Source organism: Coprinopsis cinerea, assembly GCF_000182895.1.
Source record: "Coprinopsis cinerea okayama7#130 chromosome 1 map unlocalized cont3.1, whole genome shotgun sequence".
Classification (NCBI taxonomy): domain Eukaryota; kingdom Fungi; phylum Basidiomycota; class Agaricomycetes; order Agaricales; family Psathyrellaceae; genus Coprinopsis; species Coprinopsis cinerea.
The window spans coordinates 3,633,122-3,648,707 of record NW_003307544.1 but is presented as its reverse complement, the minus strand read 5'-3'; the positions used below and the strand labels follow the sequence as shown (position 1 = coordinate 3,648,707).

The following is a 15,586-nucleotide window of genomic DNA, read 5'->3' as shown; positions in this document are numbered from 1 at the left end:
CGTGGCAACTTGGGTAGTACACCTGCGACTCTCCTGGATCACGACTGGTATCTCCTCATCGGGCAGATCGCACCTAACCCGCAATGGGCTGGTCGGAACCCAATCCCCAGAAAGAGAATCAAGGACAGACGAAGAATAAAAAGAATCCCAAATTACAGAAAAGATAAAAACACAACATCGTTCTACTCATTACACAGTAAGAGGCTTCGCTTCCTTTTGAGCTACACCAGAAGGAAGTCGTCAGCATCACGGTGGCCGCAGGAAGGAGGAATGATACACACCCATGGTAATCCTATCGCCCAACGAAAGGGCAATACCCTGCGTCTTCGCACGAATTCGGACGTGTCCAGTAACAGTACCCTGCTCCGTACGTTCGATACTTAAGTTGGCCAACGCATCCTCGCCTAAATCGTACATCAGCGACAAGTCTCCAGACGCCAGGTTCACGAGACGCACCGAAGAGACTGCGAGCATACATATTCGCAGACAAGAAATCGCAATCACCAGAAGTAGCCCCTTCGGGCGTCAAGCACGACATGTTGGTAACCTTCATAACGTGCTGGAGGTATTCTCGAGGATCCGCGATCGGCGAATTAACATTGACCCTATTCTCCCACTCAAATTCGGTCCACATGCTCCTGAACTGAAACAGATACCAGTATCAGAACCTCATCCCATACTCCCACACCTAAGAGACCAAGACTTACCTGGGCCTCATTGCAATAGGCAGGTTTGATGTAGTCCATGATGTCGATATGGATGTCGTTGAGGATCACACACGATTCACCCATGTTGGGCCCTTCCCAAAGGATGCTACCGAAGATGACACCAGTCTCTGTAGAGGAAACTTTGATGGTTGCTTTGATGCTTTGGAAGCCGTGGGGTGCGATAGTGAATACGGAGGGACGTTCGACGATCTTGAGGTCTCCGAGGGTAGCAAAGTCGATGCAAAGGTTTTGCAGGGTATTGGGGGTTTGGTTGACCAAGAGAACGTCTGGTGGGAGCGATGGTTCACAGATGGTTGAATGAAGAAGGGGATCTGCGCTTACCGAGAAGGATGTCGAAGCCGTGCATCTTGACGAGGGCTTCGGCATAGATGGGGTCGGAGAAACCTGATGGACATTGTGAATCAGCGAATTCGCATTACCATCCAATTCACCTACCAGTGAGCTGGGATATCCTGCTAAGGTTCGACATGAAGTCCTCCTGCACCTCAGTGGCACCAGTAGCCTTGCTGACATCTTCGTCATACTGTAAACCCGAGGTCAGTCAGTGCCTCGATATCATAGGCAGCACATACGTCAATAACATCATCCGCCTGCCTCTTCGAGAACTGTCTGAATGACAGCAGGTCATCAACCTGCACCGCGACCTTCTTCTCCGATTCAGCTTCCTTCTTCTCAGCAGCGCGTTTCTGCAGGAAACGATCAAGGTCAAGCCAATTGTTGTCAAGTGGACTGAAGCTGAACACACCTCCTGTGCAGTAAGCATCTTCGTGAACGCGTTCTTGGTATCGTCCAAGAAGGCCTCGCGGACATCCTTGTCGGTATCAAGCTCGCTCAAGGTTTGGATGCAGTTCATGATACGCTCGTTCGAGTCTTCGTCGATTTGAACGGTGACGAACTTGGATTGGCCAACTCGGATGATAGAAGTCATGATGAGCATTGCCTGCACCGCACTGAGTACACAAAAATGCTGAGCATAGATAAGAACTGACCTCAGCGCGCAGCAAGTTGGAAGCAGCCGCATCTTTGGAGATGTCTGCAAACCGGAGGACCAGCTTGGTGAGAGCAGACGAGAGGACCGATCCAGTGAAGAAGTCTCCACCAAGGATGAGAGCTGGGTAGGTCATTAGGATCCAGCTATTGGAATCGAATGAAACGGGACGCACTTCGCAAGGGGGGCTTAGCAGCAGCCTTGACGGCTTCCAGCCTGGCATTAGCGGAGGACGTCGAGAACGCTGTTTCAGTTGCATAGGTTCCATCAGCCAACACCCGTGGCCTGGTCGACACCGCTGGCTTCTCCTTTTCCTCCGACTCTTCCTCTGCACCTCCGCTAGCCTCATCCAACAGCCGTTGCTCCGATGCGAGAATAGGGATCTCGCCCAGAACCTTCCTAATCTCCTGCATCGCCTCTTGAATGTTGTCGACACCCTCGGTGTATTCACCAATGATCCACAGAACGCCACGGAAAACCTTGCCGGACTTGATTTCGGTGAGAGTGGAGATGAGTTTGGAAGTGATGGCTGCGCGGAGGTGGGGGAATTTCTCGACGACTTCGCGGACGAAGGAAACGACATCGAGGGCACTGGGGTTGTTCGAGTCGCCAAGGAAGTCCATAAGAGCGTGGACGACGCTTGCTGCGACTTCGCTGAATTTGATGGCGGTGACATGGATAGATTGAATGAGAAGTTGGCGGTATTCCGGCGACTATACGCCGTTGTTAGCAGTGCTTTTACAACCAAAGTAATTAAGTTCACCTTCTCCGTATCCGACTCCTGAGTGCGCTGCAGCTGCTTCTTGAGGAACAGAACGACTTCTTCAACATTGCGGCTCGAGGTCATGCTCAACACGATCTTGACGGCCTTGCGACGAACTTCGATATCCGAGCTGTGGGACAGGACTTGCAATACATCCATGATGAGCCCATCTAACACATTTTCATGCTTGGTGCGCAGGGCCTCGAGCCTGTCGAGGACGATCAGCTTGACGTTGTTGTCGGATTCCTTGATAACAAGGTTGATTAGGCAGGATGCAGCAGCTTTGACGGCAGCGGGGTTCTGGGTGAGAGCGGTGAGGGTTGTGGCTGCTTCATATTTCACTGCATGCGAGGAGGCGTTCAGGAGTTCGAAGATGATGCGGATATATCGCGCCTAGATGAGAGGGGTAAGCCTATTCCTTTCCTTGAAATAATCCTGGACATACGCGGTGTGCAGTCTCGCCCTTGCAGTCCAGTCGAATGACCTCGATGATGCTCATCTGCAGCGCCTCATCCAAACCGCCCACATTATCTCCCAAATTCAAGATGTACTCGACAGCCTTGTCCGTTGCAACGTGAGCGAGGAAGACGAATGCATTGCGTTTGCATGCTGAATCGGTTTCAGCGGCGAGGAAGGTGGTCATCAGCTCTGCAGCATCGGGGACGAGGTTCTCGAATTCGCGATATATCGAATAGAGCGCGAAGACCGCGTTCTTGCGAACATAAGAGTGGCGATGTTCTAGGCAGGATCGGCAGGTTGGGACGAGGGGTTCGAGAAGTTCAGCGTCTTTGGAGATTTTTTGGAGGAATCGGAGGGTTGCGCCGCGAATATATTCGTTGGGATGTTGCTGGAAACAGTTAGGATACGGTCAACGATGGCGCTAAGGAATGCGTACGAGGTCATTTCGGATGGCGTTCCTAGATATCTTCGGTTAGATTATATTAAATTCGCGTTTAGAGATCACTTACACGACGAGAATCATCTCTTGCTTCAGCTTGCCGTTCTCGTCATACTTTGGGCAAACTTCCCAATAGAAATGTAGGAGTTTCTTCAGCTGCTTGTTCTTGGAAGGCAGGACATATTGGATTATAGGCATCATTAGTGTAGGCTGTAATTTATCAAGACCAGATACGCCATTTCGTTGAGAAACTATCAGCTAGGGAATTCGAGATATGGGAAGAGAACGCGCCTGGGGGTTGCCATTGATAGTAGCGATTATGATCTTGCGCAACGTGTCGATTTTGACCTCGTCAGAGCCCTTCTCCAAGGCCGAGCGCAGCTCGCTGGCTGAAGGGGTCTCTGACGCTGTTTCATAGACGACGGTATAACATGTAGCATCCGGTGAAGCCATCCTGGAACGAGGAAACTAGACGGAACCGGGGCAGAAATCAAGGGACACGTTAATTCAGCATCGCTGACGCCGCGACCGTTCATCACAGGCCAACACCTTTAGATCCAATCATGAACAAATACCTTTCCCGATAGTTTCGGAACTCGATACGAGGTCATCTCAAGAGTATCATACTGCGTCTCTAGAGCACATCAGGCGATAAATGTGTCGAACACTAGTTTCTCGGGGGAACAACAGTAGAGAAGTCTAACCACGTCCCCGTTTGTTCCCAGCGTAAAAGAATTCAAGGAAGAAAAGGTTGGGCGCTTATCAATATTCCTTTAGCGACCGCTAATAGCTCTGATGTGATTTTGAAAAAACTCGGCTTGGTTGAGGGCTCTATACAAACGGACTGAAAGTATTCCTAACAGTGGCGAGATCTTGTCTAGATAGAAAGAACCTTGACTTGTTCAAAGTCCTTCGCGCCCTCTTTGTAGCCACGCTGATTGCTAACCACCCTCACACCTCCCCTCTCGAAATCACAGGAAAAATGAGTATGTCCAAATGCCCAAAGCGAAATTGGAGGACCCCACCACTCTTCTTTCGTGAGTTCAGTCGCGAATGCGCTGTTCGTCGGGCCACCCAAGAACTTGGGGTCGCCAGTCCCTTCAATAGTCGGCGCGTGATGGGTGAAGACCACGATCCTCCTGTGACCTTCCTCCTTCCGGATCGACTCGATGGTATTTCGAAGCCACTCCCGATCCTGTTCATGTGCGGCTTGGTATTTCTCAGGTGTGAACCCCTCGATGCGTTTGAAATCCGTGAGAGACCAGGACAGGATGTCGAGGTCGTCTGGGTTGAGGCGAGACCATAGGGTGCATCCGAGGATGGTGATATCTGGGGAGAGGTCGTAGCGCTTTCGGTTTAGGAAGATGAATTCTCCTTTAGAAGGGTCGGACTGGTGGTTTGAAGAGGATTTCTGTGCGAATGCTTCAAGACGGGCTTCACTTTCTTCCTACAATAACAATACCACCATCAGTGTTGCTCTAACTGGTACAAGATTTCAGTTACCAGCGTCGACACGTAAGGTTCATGGTTTCCTAAAACAAAGAAAACACGCTTGAAGCGGGAAAGCTGGGTTTCTAACCAGTCGAAGAGACGGTCGTCGCGCGTCCAGCCGATGTCACCCAAGAGAGCGAGAATGTCGCAGTCGGGGCTCTTGGGAAAGTCGTACGTGTAGAGGGGTTGATCTGCTTCTCGCTCGACCTCTAGGTGGAGATCACTCAGGAGTTGGATGAGGGTCATCGTTACTACGTCGTGGCTCCTATTCAAGCGCTTTTTTGGTGGCTGTACACTTAGTCAGCTAGCCAAATCGATTCGCTGTGTTGCCCCTCCCCACTGGCTCTCGTTTTGCGCGTGTGTGCAATGTTGCGAGGCGCGCGCTAGTCTCCATCGACCTAATCGCCAGTGCTGCCAAATTTGAATCGGACTTTGCAGAAGCCTCGTCCACGGACGCGACCATCTCGTCTCACCAATGTCCCTTCAACGGCCGGAAATGGGTGCAACATCCTCCGTTGAGTGTGTCCCCTGATTCCTGAACTTGTCGGGAAATTTCAGTACACTGACGATCGACAAAGCTCACCTTCTGACCAGCTGCTGTTGGGCCAGAGGGAGACTCAGCCCGGCTTGCCATATCCAATGCCGTCGTACACGTATCCTTGGGGACAATGCGCTGCAATCTCGCGACTATTCACTCAGGCCGAAATCCCCCATATCCAATGGGGCGACCAAGTTCTGACCTTATACGGGGCCAACCAAACAACTATCGTGAGTGGCATTCAATCAGGCCCTTCCCCCATTGCTCACCTCCCTTGACAAGATGGTCGCTATTCTCGTTCCGGACGACCAGCTGGAACATCGCTCGTGAACTCCTCGTCAAAGCCGGACTGGAACATTGTACTTGTAGCGAGCCTACACATCTGGCTGACAAGCGTGATCTCAACGAGCTGCCTGTTCACCTGAAGACTATTGGGGGAGTTATCTGCCTCTGTCCCTCGAGTATTCCGGAAGCCGTTCCACTGAGGGATGGCGATCCATATATCCTGAATGTCTCGTCCAACGAGTATCTGGTGCCCCTCAAGCTCGGTGGAACTCAGACATGGCGCCATCACTTTGAGAAGGTATCACCGAATGGTTCTCAATCCGAATACAGAACCTCCGGCGATCTCCAGGTCGTACGCCTCTTGGAACCGCGCAGCATTGTTGCTGTCCACATTCTCCATCACCTGCGGTGGACCCAAGGTACGGCCAATTCTCGCGTAGGAATAGGGCTGCGGTGGATGGGTGTGTTGAACCTCATGGTTCCAATTGTTGGAAACGAGCGCGTGTTGGATCTTCTCCCAGAGGGTGAAATACGAGAATATTACGCACAGTTAAAGTCGACGGTATGGCATAGAGCCAATGTAAAACGCTACAACTATATGCTGGTTGGAACTTGGAAGTTAACCACTGTGTGCCATTATGGAAAATAAACTTGGACTGCCTACTCAGAGATGCCCCTCGATCTGTCCCAACTTTCCGATGCAGCGGGCGGTGCATGGGAGTCTCACAGCAGGGGCAAACATCATGGGCGCTTATACGGTGGACACTGGAAAGCAACGTGTTTGGAGCAACCAAACAAATTCCATTAAAGGTGTTACAAGTTGCGGGTTGCCACGAGTCTAACGCTTGTCCTGGTACCACCGACATAGGACGAACATCTCGCACAGCTAAAGCGTTGACTATAGGATCCATGGGGCAGGGCTACTCCATCGTAGCAGTGAGCAACAACCTATTCTCGTTGTTCCGGAATGGAGGACTTAGGACGGAACCAGGTTCTTTTTGCGGCTCAGGTGCTCCTCACTGCCCGCGAGGACTCGATGATAAGGCTGGAGCGGGATAGGCGGCCTTCGATGCCTGGAGCATGTTTGTGGTTTCTAATTCGCTGTGAACACTGCTGATGGTTCGTCGAGTTTTAGACGACAGTGGCCTTACCATTACTGTACAGTCCACCAGCCACTCGAATACTCTGCCAAGTGACGAGAGAAAAGGAGCAAGAGGCAAGTCCCAGCAATATCCCAGGGGATACAAAAGTAGATCGTACTCGCCGCCCGCACATCGCCAACTTGTCCCAGGGCCGCATGTCTCCCAGTTAATCCTTGTTGCCCAAGACGCCCGACAACACATCATTTCAAACCACGCCACCCTCTCTCAACTTGCCGAAGGCATGTTTGGAGGCAAGGATACCTTCCGTATGTTGGCTGGTTTCCATGAACCGCTCATCGAACGTGGAATCGGATATCTACAACAGGTCCACATATTCAGCTCGACGAGCGTTGCCCCAGGGCGCTTAGCTCTCGAAGCCCTTGGTAAAGCCACCGCCCCTTACTCCGCAGCTATCTTCACTCCAACCGCCTTCATTGACGTCCCTGTGTTCGACACGTCCGGGAAACCGGTCACATTTGATGACCATACCTTGTCGGCGACCGGTATGCACTTGGATGATATTATTGCAACGAGGCTCCCGGTTGAGCCCGGTCGTGTGAGCACTTCCACAGCACACGAACTTGAGGAAATACCCGGCGATAACCTTTGGCCCAATACCCAGGACGACAGGCCAACTTTTCCACCGAACTCAGCAAGCAGGGGGAGCGACGGAATGGAAGGCGGCGGTTATTTTGAACAAGTAGATGACGGAGGCGGCTTGAATGGCAATCCACATGAGCCAAAAGTAGCTCCCGAGGAAGGCTCTGACGATGATGATGAATATATCGACAAGAGCGCCCCCGTGCAAGAGAACGCTGGTCCCTTGGATGGAGCCACGGGGACTGACGAACAGCCACCCAGCCCCCCGGGGAAAGTGGGTGAAACTGGAGGGAGTCGGATTCACATCCACGTAGAGGCCGAACTTTATCGCCTGTCACGCGCGCTTTACAAGCAGTCGTACTCATCCAAGGCTTCTATTCCAGCACAGAAATGTCAGGTTTTACAGCTACTGGCTGATTTTGAGTTCCATGTAAGTACGCACTGCTTCGTCTTCAGCTTTAGGGAGATGCTGACTCGGATTCCGCTAAGTCTTCATCGCATTCCCAAACACGCGAATGCCACTTCCGATTCTCCCGGTTGAAATGTGGCTCAAAGTCGGGCTTAACGGCCATTCAACCATATCATCAGAGACTTCTTAAGGTCGACGTTGATACCATGGTCGAGCAGGTTCGGATGTACAATGTCGCGCCTGCGACTACACTGTCCCGCGACGCATGCTACACACAATCCCACGGATCGAAGTCTGCCCACCAAGCGGCTCTAAAACTTGCAATGAAGTATCCTCTTGGGTTCAGTGCTGCCGTCGAGGGGACCAAAATCAACGAAACCTCAGGAGTTGTCGAGCAGCGGTTGTATCGTTCAGCGATCCGACAGGAGGAAGACTTTGGCAGGATTTGGTGGACCTACGAGGTTGACGACGAGAATCATAGGGTGTACGGGATTGAGGTGGCGCGGAAAAATCTTCCGCGCGCCTCTATTGAACTCTTTCACCGAGACGGTCCCCCATCAAAACCAACGAAACAGCCCCATTTCGAGATTACTCTATCATCCTGCTGGACTTTGATTCAACAGAAACCTTCAACGGTCCTATGGAAGATATGGTCGCAGACCGACGACGTCGAACTTCAGTACTCAAACATTGGGCAGTGGATCAAAGTGGAAATCCCGACAGATATCTCTGAGGATTCACATTTTCTGGCCAAGATGGAGGTCAAAAACCGTCAAACGGTCACAATCTACTCAAAGAAGGGCCTCTCTACCTTTACCCCCGTCGTTACTCCTCTTGGAGAAGGAGGCTCCTTCTAACCTGCAGGAGGAAATGATGATCTTTTAGCTTGGTACTGTCTGTCAATGGACTGACGAGTTTTTTGAATATCTTTTACCGGGGTCTCCTATAGACTACAACTGTAAAAAAGCTAAATTATGGCAGCCACTATGTACTATATACCTATCCTCAGCGATTGTCCTTCTTTTTGAATTCGCACTGGGGGCGACTGGCCATGGGCGCTTCCAATGGCCGCACTTTGAGACTCCGACCTGCCGTCCGAAGGCTTCGGGATCAAACAAAGCCAAGCATGTGCCCAAGGCAGGCAGCTCGCTCATTCCACCGTTGCTCCGAGCTTGTTAATCTCCACCACACATTACACAATGCGGATCTCTTACGCCTCCCTTATTCTTTCACTTGTACTCCCTTCAGCGCTAGCATTCGAAAGTGAACAAATTCCAATGGCAGAACCGAACACTGAATACACGCCCCAAGTCTCGAGCAAACCCACCTTGGCCGACCTGCTCACCATTGAGAACAAGGCTTCGATATTCTACGCCTATGCGAGGGAATTGGAGTTGAGCCAGGGACTGTCCCAGAAGGAGATGAAGATGACGCTGTTCGTACCGACGAACAAGGCTGTGATGAACCTGGCGAGGAAGCCGTACGTTTGTTGTAACAGGATTGCTAAATGAGCGAACCTAATCCTATTATTCCAGGCACCAAGGATCGAAGCTTGCTGACGAGAACATCAGTATTTCTGAACAAGAATACGACCAAATTTCGAAGGCCAATGTAGAGCGTTGGGTATCTGCACACATTGTACCTGTGAGTAGAATTCCGTGGGTGGATCCTTTTCCCCAGGCTAACAAACCATCCATTAGGGCGCACCAATTCCCCTCACCGGATCTCAACAAACGCTTCTCACCTCCAAGTCCATCACGTTCAAGCCTATCGCCAAAGCGAAGAACCCTGACTGGACCCAAGTAACTCTGGAAGACGGTATTCACATCATCAGCAAGAAGGAGGTCAGTGTCGCTGTCCAATGTCCAAGACGGACGCACGCTTACCTTCTCTCCAGGCTTCGAACGGCGATCTGTACATGATTGACGGGGCCATTGTCTCCGACGCTTCCACCCTCGACTGATTCTCTCTCCGTTTCCTTGCTTTCGTGTTGCTTTGTATAGTAGTTCCCTGCTAATGACCGTTACGATTACCTAGTGGGTATTGCAGATCCTCTTCGGGAGCCTTCCGTTCTGACTTGTCCACTCCTTATATCAGTGTACCTGTAGCTAACCACATGATCAATTCAACCCATTGGACGAACGTTCGGAGCCACATCCGAATTCCTCATCTCGTGGCCATGATGACCCAACTTTCCCTCGAATTGCACCAAGAAACAGTCGAATGGTTCCAACGGTGGAACCTCAACGAACATTCTGAGGACGATGTGACATTGCATGTGGTCCCCATGGATTGTCCAGCCAGATCCTTTGTCATCACGATTGATTATGCGCAACCAATCGGCATCCCGCTACAGGACGATATAAAATCCCGAACATCTCAGTCATCTCCCCTTTCTTCTCCTCGTATCTCACAGATTATCGTTCATCGATCTATCGCCCTTCTGACCTTCTAAACCACCTAATTGAACAATCACCATGGCTAGCGGCGCAGATGTCAAGCTCGAGTTCGATCCCAAGAACATGCCTTTCCGCCGTCTCGGACCGAGTGGCCTGCGTGTTCCTCTCTTCTCTCTCGGTGGATGTGAGTTTGGATGGTTCTGAGCCTCAGCTTGTCCAACGGAATCTGAATCTTGTTTGTAGGGTTGACCCTTGGTGGAACCGTTGTCGGCGACCCCGTTAAGGTTTGTTCTCCACATCGTACCTTGTGACGAATGAAATTCACCCATCTACCAACGTTCAGGATATCATCAAGACCGCGTTCGAGAATGGAATCAATATGTTCGATACCGCAGAGGTGTACGCCAATGGCAAATCTGAGGAAGAAATGTGGGTAATACCGCTACCAGTCTCCCCGCTTGCGTCATCGCGAGCGCCTTCTGCCATCAACCCACCCACTCGCCTTTGGATTAACAACTGGACTCTTACTACAGGGGACGCGTTATTAAGGAACTCGGATTGAGGCGTACCGATCTTATCATCACTACCAAGATCTTCTGGGGAGTGAGGAAGGGACCCAACCAGAGCGGTCTCTCGAGGAAGCAGTACGTCATTTTGGCCCCTATTCATCATTTGGCCGCAAGTCTAAGCGTTCGATCCCGACTCGTTGCAGTATTATCGAAGGAACTAAAGAATCCCTCGAGCGCTTGCAGTTGGACTATGTCGATGTCATCTTCGCCCACAGACATGACGACAGCGGTGAGTTGGTTATAATTACCGTTCTCTGTGAAGATGGTTCTCAAGATTGACATCTGTCTAGTCCCCATGGAGGAGATCGTTCGCGCTTTCAACTATGTCATTGAGAAGGGTTGGGCGTTCTACTGGGGAACTTCTGAATGGAGTGCTCAGAGGATCGAAGAGGCTTATCGTATGTGCAGCTTGTTGTTTCTAATGGACGCTGGGTCTCACAAGCTTTCAAGACGTCGCCAGCAAACTCAACTTGATCCCGCCCATTGCTGAGCAATGCCAGCACCAGTACGTTGATCACCACACCAATCCTTGACATTCAGGTCTGACTCCATTGTAGCATGTTGCACCGCGAACGCCCCGAGAAGGAGTACAAGCCCCTGTACGAGAAATACGGTATCTCGACTACCACCTGGTCTTCACTCGCCAGCGGACTCTTGACCGGCAAGGTACACAACACCCATCACTCGCTTCTCCACAATGACCCACCTTCTTCCATCCCTCTAGTACAACGAAGGCATCCCCGATAAATCCCGCTTCTCCAGCCACTCCGACTTTTTCAAGAACACCATCAAAGAACTCGAAACGCCCGAAGGCAAAGAAAAGATCCGCAAAGTCCGCGAGCTCACCAAACTCGCTCAAGAAGAGCTCCAAACGACGCCTGCTGCCCTCGCTCTGGCTTGGGTCGCCAGGAACCCCAACACCGGTACCGTTATTCTGGGAGCATCCTCGCCTGAGCAGGTGGTGGAGAACTTGAAGGCGTTGGAGGTGTTGCCCAAGTTGACGCCGGAGATTTTGGAGAAGATTGAGAAGATTTTGGATAATAAGCCGGAGGAGTGGCCTACTTATGGTCGACCTGCTTTGGATGCTTATGGAAGGCGTTAAAAGTTAAAATGCCGCCGGATTGGTGGTATTGGGGTGTAGAAGTAGATTATAAACGTGTAGAACTAGAAGCAAATGAAGACTAGCTGTCGCTGTATATGTGCGTGATGTCGAATGAGTGGGTTAAGTTGCTAATACAAATAAAAGTATGACAATTAAAATAAAAAGTGACTTAAATTCGGGTAGAGGAAATCGGTTTCAGTCCCTTTTCTTGCTCATGATGAAACAGCTCTCAAAGCTCGGTAGCAAAGGGTCAGTCCCCGCATATCTCCAGTTCCCAACAAAATTGTCTTGTCCGCAAATGTACCCATAGAACAAGAGGCTTGCAATGCGCTCGCCGAGGATTTGTTGCTGGACCCAACACGTCAGTGTGGAACTTATGGCACGGGGTGTGGTTGGGCTGACCTTCAAGATGGCGACAAGACCATCCCAGCGTCGCACACGACCGTAGTATATGCTATAACCCAGAGAGGCGTCACGCGTAGCATCAGGCTAGAGGGAGACACAGTCAGGATCGGAAAGTACTGATGCAGGAGAAAACCATACCTCGCTGGTGACGACAGTGTCCTCTACACCCCCATCGCATTCTTCCACTCTGTAGCGATCATGAGACCGCCGTAGAGGTCCGTAGTGTACATTCCCGTGGATATTGTATACCCCCGGATGTCCACATTCGGCGTCCTCATGCTCGTCCACCTCCTCGCTCGACTCCTCGCATCTGGACCATGCGCAATCCCCGTCGTCACAAAAGCACTCTGAGAGAGGCGAAGATGTTTCCCCCTCCAAATCCTCCATGTCAAGGCGTAGGTCGACAACTCCGCCGCCCTCGTCATCTTCGTCAGACTCTGACTCCAGCGTATCGAGGGTCAAGAAACCCAGCCCGACGCTTGCAAAGGTGTCTTCGGCGAGTCTGCGAGCCTCTGACCAATCTCGAGCTCGGCGAGCGGCCAGATACGACTCTCTGTCAGCACAACGAAGACATCCGAGATGGAATAATTTCGGGTCCCTCGAGGCATCAACCAATCGCTCATGCATACTCTCCCTCTTGGGATCGTACGTCTCGTAAACGTGATGCTGTGTCAAGCTGGCAGGGATCGAATCGAAGGTGTGGTGCTCGGGATGAGGTACTCCGGGATCGCGTAAGAAGAATCGAGTAGACTCATTGGCCGGACGTAGGCGTGGCTCGCCGTGAGCTGCTGGCAGTGCCATGGGATCTCTGGGGCCAACTTCGAGATCGGGTCCTCTGACCCAGTGCAGATTCCCAATAGCACCAGGAAACCACGCGTTAGAGAGGCTGCGATCGACAGGTTCGACAATGCGTTTGGGTTGGTTCTCCACATCTTCCCAAGCAGTGATGGTCTGAGGTTCGGCAAATGGGATGGGTCTTGATTGTGATTCAATAGAGATCGGGGACGGCGACCTCTGGACAGGGGGTATTCTGACGAACCCGTGTTCTTGGATCTTCATAACCATAGGCTGCGGCATGAAAGCGAGCGAGGAGCTAGAGAGGTCGGCGGGGCAACGTGAGGTCCGCAGCATCTCCTGAATCGAGGGTTCATTAACGAGCTGGACGGAGGACACCAGATTAGTATACTCGTACTTGATCAAGACCCATACGTTTCACTTACGAAATAGACGCCATGCCACACGCCGCTGAGCAAACCCCTCATATACACATGTCCCAATCTCCATCGAGGTTGCTTGTAGAATACGTCACGACACATCCGCATCCTCCACCAGTCCATATCCCATCGCTGGGAAGGTCTTGTCTGTCCGCTCTCCTTCACACGGACGCCATTGACAGTGAGCGTACCCTGATCCCAGTCCCACCGTGCGACCTCTGGAAGCTTCGCAACTCTGGACCTATTGAATTCATGAAGAATCTCCTGCGTGATTTCCGGAGCCCCTGTAGAATGAAAAAGGGGCAGATGGGAAGGAACGGCGAAGAAAGGTGACACCTCGTGACGACACCAATACAATAACTTGGCAGCAGCACTGATTGGAGGGAGTAAGATGGGGGTGTTGGAACGGAAATGGTGGAGGACGATGCTTCCTTGTCGCTCGGTATGATAGATGGGGTATAGCCCGTGGGCAGTGGGAATGGTCACCATTTGTTTCTGAATTGGATTGGAGTCTCCAAGTGGCAGGATGCTATGCGTGGCTGGTGCGTAAGCGGATACATACTGCAACAAGGTGAGCGGGGAAACGAGGGATCAATTGATAACGGGGAACACCTACGCGATATGGGCATACGATGTATGGAAGAAGCAACCTCAGGATTTCTTTCCTCTTTGGCTGGGTTTCGCTTTCGACTTTTTCTGGCAATTCTATGAGATTGATGTGCAAGGGAACCGAAAAAGACATACCCGGAGTTGTAAACATCCAGTATAACCACAAGGCGCAGGCATTGCCGGGGTTCTCCAGTGGCCACATGTCATTCAGCTCCTTTCCTTCATGGAGTCGTTTCATCACGAAGTCGTCCAGGAAGGACTCGATTCCAGCGTCCTCCAGCTGCGCCCGGTTTTTCCCATCATTATCCAGCATGGCAATGAATGCGGGGATCAAGTAGTCGATCGCGTCCTCGTGCCAAATATCACCGCGACGGATGAATTGGAGGAGTTGGCACATTTGAACGAGATGATCATTGAGATCACTGGTATGGGGTGAAAACTCCCTGCGTGAGACTGCGCCCACGTCAAATTTGAGACGACAGATACGAGCATAGAGCGTTGTGCGTGACTTGAGCGAGAGAGCGAGGGAGATACTCCGTGAAGTAAGAAAGAAGGGGAGCAGACTGCTAGGGTTTCCAAGTGGTTCAGAGGCGACTAGGGAAAAAGCAATGTGTTCGATGACCTCCAGAGGCACATCCACATTACAGAGCCGGATAGTCATGGTTGTAGATCAAGGGAAGGAAGTATGTAGACGAGCTGGGTTTAGCAGCCGTTCTCGACGGCAAATCTTCTGGGCTGGAAGGTGGACTAGTGGGTCTCCCGTTTGAAAGTGTAACGTATATGACCAGATCGGAGATATGAAGGTTTCCTACAGGGAGACTTCATGCCGTAAGAAATTCGTTGAAATCTTCTTATCTCGTTACCTGCTAGCGTACTGTTTGTGGAGGAGATCCCTAGAAAGCCCGAAACGGTCTACAAGAATAGACCGCCACCCGTTCAGGTCGCGTTAAGCCCTCGAGACGGAACCAAGGCAGTTCGGCGGCTCTATGCTGATCTACGTTCCCCCACGACCTATTCCACCTCCCGGCGAGTTATCACAGTGATCCGAGGAACCAGCTGTTTTCCCCATGAAGCCTTTGTGAAGTAGCATTGAAGCTGTTGATCAGAGGCCCAGATGTGTGGTGTCAGTCCCCCGGGATTGAACAACTATGCACAAGAGAAGAAAAGCAAAAAGAAAGGGATCTCTCCACTGCTTGACATGGTTTGGTGAAAGCTGTCGATGGCGGCCTTTGGTCAGCCGGAAGCCCCTAATAAAGGAGGCCAAGCATGTGCAAATACTCGCTGGGCACTCCGACTCGCCGACTTGAACTTGACTGTGAACTGTGATGTGATGCCTCTTGACTATATTTTTTCCTACTTCAGCGCTTTCGAGCCGAAAGATTCTGTGCGACATCTGCCTAATACATAAAAGACCGGAAGATGTATAAATCTTTGTGGCGATCTCTC

At 51.3% G+C, this 15,586-nt stretch overlaps 6 protein-coding genes across 6 annotated transcripts; 3 read left to right on the top strand and 3 right to left on the bottom strand.

Moving 5' to 3' along the window:
- Positions 1-189: 189 nt before the first annotated feature.
- CC1G_00705 (coatomer beta subunit) lies at positions 190-3,830 on the bottom strand (the record flags this gene model as incomplete). Its single annotated transcript, XM_001829474.2, has 15 exons — positions 190-221; positions 282-404; positions 457-643; positions 708-994; positions 1,050-1,112; positions 1,164-1,251; positions 1,301-1,414; positions 1,474-1,668; positions 1,718-1,839; positions 1,892-2,429; positions 2,480-2,872; positions 2,925-3,326; positions 3,375-3,396; positions 3,448-3,628; positions 3,665-3,830. 15 exons carry the CDS (start codon positions 3,828-3,830, stop codon positions 190-192), a joined length of 2,913 nt encoding a protein of 970 aa, XP_001829526.2.
- A 424-nt stretch (positions 3,831-4,254) lies between these two features.
- CC1G_00704 (Ser/Thr protein phosphatase superfamily protein) lies at positions 4,255-5,114 on the bottom strand (the record flags this gene model as incomplete). Its single annotated transcript, XM_001829473.1, has 2 exons — positions 4,255-4,824; positions 4,881-5,114. 2 exons carry the CDS (start codon positions 5,112-5,114, stop codon positions 4,255-4,257), a joined length of 804 nt encoding a protein of 267 aa, XP_001829525.1.
- A 204-nt stretch (positions 5,115-5,318) lies between these two features.
- On the top strand, positions 5,319-8,699 carry CC1G_00703 (hypothetical protein; the record flags this gene model as incomplete). The annotated part of the gene is made up of 8 exons (XM_001829472.2): positions 5,319-5,387; positions 5,447-5,636; positions 5,689-5,732; positions 5,776-6,319; positions 6,360-6,501; positions 6,560-6,627; positions 6,856-7,863; positions 7,923-8,699. The coding sequence occupies exons 1-8, from the start codon at positions 5,344-5,346 to the stop codon at positions 8,697-8,699; spliced, it is 2,817 nt and encodes a 938-aa protein (XP_001829524.2). The 5' UTR covers positions 5,319-5,343.
- A 420-nt stretch (positions 8,700-9,119) lies between these two features.
- CC1G_00702 (hypothetical protein) lies at positions 9,120-9,805 on the top strand (the record flags this gene model as incomplete). The annotated part of the gene is made up of 4 exons (XM_001829471.1): positions 9,120-9,322; positions 9,378-9,486; positions 9,543-9,686; positions 9,740-9,805. The coding sequence occupies 4 exons, from the start codon at positions 9,120-9,122 to the stop codon at positions 9,803-9,805; spliced, it is 522 nt and encodes a 173-aa protein (XP_001829523.1).
- A 459-nt stretch (positions 9,806-10,264) lies between these two features.
- Positions 10,265-12,006, top strand: CC1G_00701 (voltage-gated potassium channel beta-2 subunit). The gene is made up of 9 exons (XM_001829470.2): positions 10,265-10,425; positions 10,485-10,525; positions 10,585-10,670; positions 10,775-10,885; positions 10,954-11,039; positions 11,101-11,208; positions 11,261-11,315; positions 11,368-11,476; positions 11,535-12,006. Exons 1-9 carry the CDS (start codon positions 10,320-10,322, stop codon positions 11,910-11,912), a joined length of 1,080 nt encoding a protein of 359 aa, XP_001829522.1. The 5' UTR covers positions 10,265-10,319; the 3' UTR covers positions 11,913-12,006.
- Positions 12,007-12,107: 101 nt separating this feature from the next.
- On the bottom strand, positions 12,108-14,801 carry CC1G_00700 (hypothetical protein; the record flags this gene model as incomplete). Its single annotated transcript, XM_001829469.2, has 6 exons — positions 12,108-12,260; positions 12,315-12,401; positions 12,456-13,475; positions 13,538-14,092; positions 14,148-14,227; positions 14,276-14,801. The coding sequence occupies 6 exons, from the start codon at positions 14,799-14,801 to the stop codon at positions 12,108-12,110; spliced, it is 2,421 nt and encodes an 806-aa protein (XP_001829521.2).
- Positions 14,802-15,586: the final 785 nt, after the last annotated feature.